The sequence below is a fragment of the Artemia sp. Qi Xiang Cuo genome, chromosome 19 (assembly GCF_049724085.1).
Source record: "Artemia sp. Qi Xiang Cuo chromosome 19, ASM4972408v1, whole genome shotgun sequence".
In the NCBI taxonomy this organism is placed as follows: Eukaryota; Metazoa; Arthropoda; class Branchiopoda; order Anostraca; family Artemiidae; genus Artemia; species Artemia sp. Qi Xiang Cuo.
In genome coordinates, this window is record NC_142812.1 from 54,822,442 (window position 1) to 54,832,404 (window position 9,963).

Sequence of the window (9,963 nt, forward strand, 5' to 3'; positions counted from 1 at the left end):
CATAAGGGATCTAAAAGGGTTCAGAGAGTCGATTCTGGAACACAGCTAATGTTTAAAATTGAAAAAGTATGAGGAAAACTCTTGCAGTAGAGTACAATTTTTGATGACAGATACGTATAGGAGCAGCTTCCCCCTATTCAGGATTTTTTGAGTTGAATTCTTTAAGTCAAGTTAAGCGTTTAGGCTACAGTTGTTTTCTCCTCCACCTGACACCTTTTTTTAGTCTAATTATTTTGACTCTCCCTGACTCTAAAATTATTTTGTAAAAAATATGAGTTTAATTTACAGTAAAAATAGTTCTATCGTGGTATAATGCTATTATAACAAGGACAATACTAACAGGACTAGTATATTTTTAATGAGCCGTGAGGCTCATTTTGAGCCGTGAGGCTCATTTTGAGCCGTGATTAATTGAGCTGTGAGGCTCACTTTGAGCCGTGATTAATTGATCCGTGAGACATTATTTCTTGCATTTTGCAAGATATATAACTTTATCAAAATGATTCAAAAGATATTGACACATGTTTGTGTAGTACTTGGAAGTTTAAAGAGTAAAATTTCTTACGTACCTGCAGTGCAGTGTATAGTTGAGGTTTTGTTTCTCGTCTTTGTAATTTGTTCGATGTTTTTTTTTGTGTGTTTTCTTTGTTGTTTTTTTTTACTGATACTCCGTCTTTTGTCCTTTTTCTGACGAGTAATAAATAAATAGTAATAATAATGATATAAATGGCACAATGTTCTGGACAATGTTCAAAAAAAAGAAAGGCATCAATTAATATTTGTCTGGGGTCCGAAAGGGTCAACAGCGCTCAATATCTTTGTTCTCATTCTTGGCAACAAGCCAGTAAAACCAATCAATATTTTTAAACTACCACTTTAAAGTAATCAAAAGACATTAACTAACTTTATTGTGTTGCCGCTTATTCTATAAATGCTTATCTTTAAAGAACTGTTCAATCTATGAACCCTCAAATCCACCATTGATTTTTTTTAATAATAGCCAAGGAAATAGCAGAATGGGTTAGTTTAAATAAACTTCTTCAGTTGGCAGAGTGTTAAAAAATCATAAGAGTCATTTTCTTATTCAGACATGGAAATATTCTCTTTTTTATATTGATAAAATGTTATACAAAATATTTGAATCGTCTTTTGCATATCAGATATTTGCCATCAATTTCATTTTACTAAAAAAAATTTGTTTAGTAAATTTTTTCCTTCTATGCACAGAAGAAATAGGTGTATCATTTTACTAGCCAAGATTGATTTATATTAATTTTAGGCTTACACGACGGACGTATCAACGTACATATAGTCCGTTGATACACGTATCTAATATTGTAATAAATAAAGGGGTGTTTTTCTAAAATTGTTCACGTGATCCAACTGAAACGGCCTACTAGGATTAGCCTAAATAAATTTGTTTTCTTAGGCTCTTTTTGACATATTAAGTAACCCTTTTCAGTTGTGTTAAGGGCTAAAAGTCCCAAATTTCAAGCAAAATCACCCATGTTATACTGATTCAATTTGTTTTGTCACATACACTTTTAATTTCTAATTCTCTGTACAATTGAATAGAATTTAACCCATTAATAAGATTGAACGTAATATAATTTTCATTTAAACATTCATGATAAATTTAGGATTCTAGTAAAATAAAATTTCTAGCTTAAAACTCAAGAGGTGTTTTGGAATTACTCTAAACCCGTCTTCTAGAATTGATATCTATGCATAAACTGTTACTTTTTTTTATTTGTCCTTCTACTAACGACCCATTACTTTAATTTTAGGCAAGACACTGATTTTTATGATGACGAAAATACAGCAGCGACATTCAAAGGTAAATTTTAAGAGATAATTAACCACCAAAACAATATTTTAAAAGCCTAAGTACTTCATTAATTTACGTAAAGTTTGAGAAAATAGAAAAACTGTTTTCATCGCTAGATAGCCAGATTCAGTCATTAGAGCTTCGAGTGGCTACTATTGAGGAAAAGCTGAACGATTACGAACAGGAGCGTTTGCTTGATTATTTGTTTTTTTCGGAGGGAAGCAGGACCCCAGAATCGACCTGGGTACTAATGTTCTTGATATAATGAAGAGAATGGGTGTATATGTCCAGAAAGAACAGTTGTTGTCTGTGAACCGTTTTAGACTTCCGAACGCTGCCCGGAATATCCAGACACCTACGACTGTTGCGCCAGTTCTCGTTAAATTTGCAACTAAAGATACGGCGTATAATATTTTCAGAGCGAAATCAAAGCTGGCGAAATCAGGTGTAATCGTCACTGAATATCTTACGAAAATGAAAAAAGCGATTTTTGAAGGTGCGAGAGACAGATATGGTGTAAAAAACGTGTGGTCTGATCGTGGCCGTGTTTACAAACGTGAGCAGGGTGATAGCCACCCAACACGAATCTGCTCACTTGTTGACACTCTTTAGTGTTTTAGTAAATGTTGATTATTTGTGTTTTTTGTTTGGTTTATTTGTTTTTTCTTTCTTTTTTTCTCTTTCTTTTTTTTTTTTTTTTTAGATTAAGAAAAACTAGTTTATTTCCTTACTTATGTTGAATGATCTTTCTTCATTGAATAGATTTATGCGTAATCCGCTCCGTATTGAAAATCATTTAGAGGCTCAAATTGGAAGTGATGATTTGCCTATTATTAATTCAAAGCCTCTTCGTGAGAGTTCTTATATATTGCCGTCGTAAGTTAGTTGAGACATGTCTCTGTGTATTTGCAAGTTGAAGTAGCACCTTACGAAGTGATATTTAGATTTTCTGCAGATGATTGAGATATAATCTTCAAAATTTTATATAATGGGTATTTGTGAAACTTTTTTGAGTTCTGGCGAACTTCTCTCGGCTTTTTATTTTCCAGGATATGATTTTGAGGTAAGGAACCGATCAACTATGAACCGAGGAGGCCTGGGATTTTTGATTAAAAAAAATATGAAGTATATGGTGAGGGAGGATTTGGGTGTATGGATAGAAAGTAAGATTGAAAGTTTTTGTTTAAAATTAGAAATTGAAAAAAGGAATTTTTTAATTAGTTTGGTGTATAAGCCACCCAGTGCTTACCTGCATGAGTTTGCAGCTGGTTTTAAGGAGTTAATGAGGTTGGTTTTATCTACAAGCGTGAATTTTTTTTGTATGGGTGATTTTAACTATAATCTTTTAGATCTTTCAGGTGATAATTGGATTTTTTTAATTATATGATTTCAAGTGACCTTTACCCTTTAACTTGTGTACCTACCCGAATCTCTACTCATTCTGCGACCTTAATTGATAACGTTTTCGTGGGACCTAGCTATTTGAGTCAAAGCTATTCAGATGTGATAGTATATCCAGGCTCAGATCATCTTCCGGTAATTGATCATGTGACGTGTCTTAGAAAACGACATATCCCAGCTAAAAAAAATACTGACATGTGAGCTGAAAAAGCAAAATCTGAATAGCTTTGCCGAGGAGTTGAGCTGTATCAAGTGGGACTCGGTCCTGGGGATTTCTGGTGATTTTTCTCTAGCGTACAATCATTTCATGTATATTTTCCAACGGATTTATGAGAAAACATACCCCTTTCGCTTGACCAAAAAAAACAGGTACGAGCACCTAAAGCCGTTTATTACGTAGGTAATAATGCACCTTATAAAAAAAAGGAACTTGTTATATGAGCAATATCCTAATAGTCTGGATGAAGCAGATTTTGCAGAGTTCACACGAGTCAGGCATAAAGCGAACAGTATAAGAAGACACGCAAGGAAGAATTATTTGAAGAAAAGTTTCCTGATAGTAAGGGAGAAACCAAATCTACATGGCAGGTTATTAATGAGTTTATGGGAAATCAGAAAAGTAGTCAGTCGCCTTGCATTGATATAAATGGAAGTTATGTGAGTGATAAGAATGTAGTCGCGAATCATTTTGGCCAGTTTTATTCTCAGGTTGGCTCGTCTGTTCAAGAGAGTGAAAGGTGTGACAGGGAAAATTTTCTTAGCGAGGATTTCGTGGACTCTCGTGGAGATACTGTTGAGTTCCAGTTTGAAAAGTGTACAAGTGATGAAGTGATTAAAATAGTGAAAAATATAAAATGGAATTCTGCTGGGATAGATGGCGTGAATCTGAGAACTTTTAAGGCTGTGTTAATGTATATACTACCATGTATTCTACTTATTATTATTTTGTCTCCGTTAATGGGTACCTGTACAAATGCATTGAAGGCAGCTAACTTTATTCTATCTGACAAAGAACGAGCCCGGTCAAATTCTAGAAATTAAAGAACACTATCGATGCCCCCAGTGCTGTAAAAAATTTTGGAAAGTGATTCATCGCAGTTTATACGACCATCTCTATATATATATATATATATATATATATATATATATATATATATATATATATATATATATATATATATATATATATATATATATATATATATATATATATATATATATATATATATATATATATATATATATATATATATATATATATACATAATTATAACCTAGACCACGAAGATAAATGTTTGGTGAGATTACTTGCAACAAACCAATTAGAATGAGTCAAAATATAAAATGAGACAAAAAAAATTAGTTAGAATAAATATGGGATTAGAAGATAACAAGCGAGATTAGAAGACACCGAGAATTACAAGTGACAGTAAGGATCAGAAAATATTATAAACATTTTAGAAAATTGGCTTCCTGAGATTTTCTGGCTTATAAAAAGGATCTGCATCGATCACCAGTTTGATAAAATTTGTTTGAAGATTTAAATTTGGAAAAAAATCCAATGACTAACGTCATATTTATGAGCAGATTTCAAAAAAATAAATTGTACTATTTCTAGCCCCCCCCCCCCTCCTAAGTGATTAAATCATTTTTATACCTATTACACGTGCAAAATTCCAAAAGGAACATATTTAATTATAAAATACCATGTGTAATGAATCAATTTACTTAAGGCGTTTTAAGCAATTTCATAATGCATAGAGGACAAAAGAAAAACCTAGATAATCAAATCTGTGAAAAAAATCTAAGCAGTTTAGGTAAAGGGTATGGAAAAAATACTTTTTTTAATGCTCCTTTGGTCGCAGTTACAAAAAATGTGACAACTAGGGGTTGAAATAGCTAAAAATTCAAGTGAAGAACAAAGAAATAGGTTGTGAAGAGATACGCCACGGAGAAAGCAAAGAAATATGCGTTTAAAAGATCAGTGAAGACAAAAATTACAAGTGACAGCGAGAAAGTAAGCATTAGAACAGGTCAGAAAAATTAAGTGAAGAACAAAGAATCGTACTGTTGAATGACAATTATTCGTATTCCCTGTGGAGCTTTCCATTTTGCAAAGGAAAGAGTATTTAAGAAATGTAATTCAAAAGGCTACATGAATCAATATAAAAAAAGGCTGTAGTATGCTGAGTACTGGGGCTCGACATCGAACACTTTAGACTTAGACCTAACGCTCTTACTCAGCAGAGTCGCCACCGCAGATGGAACTGGTTGATAGCACTGTCAGTCTTTCGAAGTAGCCCTGTCTAGGGCTAAGGATGGGGCCTGATTTGGGTCGATGTTGCAGTCGAAGAGGTGTTTATTTTTAACATCAGCCCATCTGGTGCGTGGCCTCCCTCGAGAATGTTTCCAGACAAACAAGGGGTTGAAGTCCTATATGATCCTTGCAGGGATAGTTGGCGGAGTAAGTGGTCGTACGATCTTAGAGAACGAGTTGTTACTTGGGTGGAGAGGTTCGCTAACTTGAAGGTCCTCAGGATCTCAGCATTGCTGATTTTGTCATACCATTTGAAGTCTTCAATACGACGCAGGCGTCTAATTTGGATGGCATTGACTTTTCTTAGCTGTGTCCGGGTTATCGGCCATTTCTCAGAAGAGTACAATATGATACTTGCAACTGCGGTGTTGTAAATACGGGCTTTTTTAAGGCGACTAATTTGATTTTTTTTTCTGGCCACAGAAACGTTTCTAGCCGCAAAAAATATTAAAAAACAGTCACAACTTTAATGAAGAATCTGAATTTTTCCCAGGGTGGTTGAATCAAACCTATGGTGACGCCATGACACCAAGAAGAAGCTCATATTTTCCGACTTTAGAAAACAACCGACAATAAGAATTAGCATATATAAGCGTGGGTCGAGGCTGTGCCAGGCCCAGCCTCAAAATTGGCTACATTGTTCTATTTTTAAACTAGCATATCGACATTTCTAGCTGAAAAAACTATTTATTTAGGTCACAACCATAAGCGTTTGGAAGAACTATGCTTTCCTGATAAAAATAGATCATAGGTAAACAGGATAGCAACTAGTAAACATGTCAAGGGTTAAATACCTATGCTAATACTATGGGAAGAGACTTTGTGAATTGCGGATTTTTTGCTTAAGGATTTGAGCCAGATCCCTGAGTAATTTTGTCAGTCTTCTTGTTCCTGCCTTTGTTAGATGTATTGATTATGGTCACAGCTCAGTTTCTGGCCCACACACGATGAAAATCCAACACAATCCAGGAAGAGAGGTAATCACACATCAAGGGGTTTTAAATAATTTATGCATATTCTTCTGTTTTATTTTGCTAATCGCGTATTTGATTTGGCTTAGAATAGATAATTGTCAGTCCAAATAAGAATTAACAGACAGTGGAACAGTGAGGCATACGAATGAGCAGATGTCATACTCCCCTTCTATCATTTAATTTCTATAGTGGGCGCTTGAAATCGGTTCTTCAAGGAAGTAGTTTCTTAGTATCATAGTTAAGTTTCATTGATAGAAATATTTAGCCTTCATGACAACTGATTTTAACTAATATTAACTAGAATATGCTCTGAATGGGTGCCATTCAATTTTACTCGTTTTATGTCAATCTCCTTAATTCCTTGTACTTCCTCGTGATTAATCAAAAGACATGAAACTCTCAGTTGGAAATTTGTAACACGTGTGAAAATATCTATATTCTGAAGAAATTTTGTGTGCTTTTTAGACTCTGCCAAAAATGACTCCACGGGAAAATTTTATTTCAATAAAGTTGATAGACCATTAAGAGACAAACTGAATCAATGTCTTGAAGAAATTGAACTCTTTGGCGATAGACTTCAATGTTCTATCGACTCAACCAAGGAAATAGAACGACAAAGAATGTAAGTTTTATTTATATTTCCATTTTTGAAATTTTTAGATTTTCTGCTACCCGGTTGTATACTCAGTAGATGATCAGCTGTTCCAAATTGGATTACATTCTGATGGATAATTGATAATTAGTAATACATGGTATTGCACAGATTTGTGACGAATTTCTTCCGAGTTGTTTTTCGTTGTTTACATCCCACGATTATTTTTTCTTTAATTTCTCCTTGTCCGAGAGCCCTATATTTAAAATTTACGTCCCTTGGCCTCAATAATGAGGAAAATCTATTGGCTTGAAAAACAAGATAAGGAAATATATTCTGCATGTACGGCATTTTTTTCTTCTTCTTCCTTCCTCAGATAGCGGGACACTGGAACATCGTAGAGTGCTGTTTAATGGCTCATTTTCAAAATAATCTGGTACATCTCATCTAGTACCTTTTGTAATTAAATTTTGTACAAAAAGATTCATTTTTCTATAGCACTATAGTAGATAATGTTATTAAAGCATCAGGAATTTGTCACATCTACATGCTTTTGTAATTAACAAAAAAAACATCAAAAATTAGATCATTATTTTTCTAAAGGACTACATTTCCATATAGTAGATAATAAATGTCGTCATAGTTTTATTAGGACCATATTAAACGTAAATAGAAACACGCTATATTATGACGTTATCTCTGATGATGTCGGTATATTTAACGTCTTTATTATAATAAAAGGGGGATGTTAGAATACAAAGTATAGTCAATAACATGGTTTCTCATTAGCGAGCTAAACTTAAGTTTAAAAAAAACAGTACTAGAAAAAAGATAGCCATAGTATCCTGAAAAGAGAAAACTACTGATTTACTTACTTAAGTTACTTACTTGGCTTTTCTACCAAGGATGTCGCTTGCAGTCTCGAGGATTGCAGAGGGAGCATGTTAAGCCAAGTGATCGATTTCTTTGGGAGTTGCGAGCGGAGTGGATGTACTCAGGATGTCAAGGAATTTTGTATACAGGCTAGAGTTGCATGTGGCTTGTTTTTTTTTTGGGGGGGGGGGGTGCTCTCGGGAGAGTTCCGCTTTGAATCTTGGGATTCTTGCGGTTTTTGGGAGACGTTTTAGCCTCAGCTTGAGTTTGGACATCAGGAGTGTGTGGTCCGATTCAAAATCTCTACTGGGGAGTGAGACAGTGTCCATTATAGATGACTTTCAACGTTCGGATATCAGGACGTAATCGATCATATTTTTGATGACTCCTTCAGGGGATCTTCATGTTACCTTTCGGTGGTGTATTTGCTTAAAGGTGGTATTGGTGATGTAGAGTTATTCTCCCTGTAGAAGTCAACAAGCCATTTTTCCCTTCCATTAAGACGGCCATGTCCGCAGTGGCCCATGACATCTTCTCGACCAGCCTGGCAACTGCCAACTATCGCATTAAAGTCACCCAACACGATAAGTTTATCATTTTTGAGGATCTGGTCAGTGACGCTTTGTAGCGGAAAGTAGAATTGGTCGCACTCCTCTTCACTTCGGTCTGAGTCTGGGCCATATGTATGGATGACTGAAAGATTTTTGATGGGCTCTCTCAGGTGGATGGTCGCTATTCTTTTCGACACAGGAGTGAAGGTCATTAATGACCTTTTGGCAGCCAGAGAGAGGATGAAACTGACACCCTGCCAATAAACACCATCAATACCTCCCGACAGTAGGAAAGAGGTTCCAAGGATGTTTTCATCTCCGATTTAAGGAAGGTGCGTTTCAGACATACCGACTATATCCCACTTTTATCTATTAATCTCTTTCAACACCATATCAATTTTGCCAGATTTAGCTAAAGTGCGGGTATTTAGTGTACCAATATTGAGAGTGTTTATCGCCGATATTAAACTCTCATCCCATCTGGGTAGTCGTCCTAGGCCTATGATAGTCGTTGGCTTCCCCGTATGTGGTAGCAAATTCATCTTCATCATTCACATTCCTTATTAGCATCAAATCGCAAGGATCATTGGTTTCCCCGGACGCGGTAGCACTTCTACTTTTATCTTTTGAGACTGTGTTCATATTTTGAAAAAATGTGGTTTCTGGCTGATTCATTGACGGCGACAAGCCATTCCTCTCCATCAACTTCCAGAGGTCGTTGTCCAATCCTGGATCTTCCACCCTTTTGCAGTTGTCCTCCTGGAAAGGATCCTCCCATGATGGTATCCTGCAGTACCATATAATTTAATCCATTGTTGGAAGAAGGTTCGCAACTAGCGGGACGTGTCCACACTCCGGTGGGCCCTGCTCATTGAGTGTCAGAGGGGCCTTCTTCCTCCTCCACCTGTATTTATGACTCCCAGAGGAGGATACCCTACTTCCAATTATTGATCCCCAGGGGCTAGTTTCCCCCTGTGTCTGAGCCTTCCTTTACATGGGCGCCCATATGGGGGGGCGGGGGGGGGCTCTTGCCTCCCCCCTGGCTGAATGATGCTGCCTTATTTTTATATTTTTGTTCTGGGATTTCTATTATATAGCATTAAAAGTAGCAATTAGACAAAGTTTGCCCCCCCCCCTGGAATTCAGCTTATGGGCGCCCATGTTTCTTTTACATTGGATAGTTCTTAAGTTGTAACCATGGCAAAGTACCCGTAAAGTCTATTATGCTTTAAAGTTTACATTTTGAGAAATTCTCGACTCTTATATGCAAAAAATATCTCAATGAATGCTTAGGCTAGAAGAAGCCATCTTTTGACTCGATTTTATTCAAATAACATTTTATTTAAATAGAAAACATAACAAATTCAGCTGCTATTTATGTTTTAAATAAATAATTTTTTTTATATATTAAGGGGATACAAATAGGG

The 9,963-nt window shown here is 35.6% G+C and overlaps 1 protein-coding gene across 1 annotated transcript in view; it reads left to right on the forward strand.

The window, feature by feature from the left end:
- Positions 1–1,848, forward strand: part of LOC148941013 (uncharacterized) — a 157,765-nt gene extending 155,917 nt beyond the window's left edge. Inside the window, exon 13 of the mRNA XM_089105142.1 lies at positions 1,788–1,848. Within this exon, the coding sequence (XP_088961268.1) occupies positions 1,788–1,848 (61 nt within the window). The remainder of the gene's footprint in view (positions 1–1,787) is intronic.
- The last annotated feature ends 8,115 nt before the right edge of the window (positions 1,849–9,963 follow it).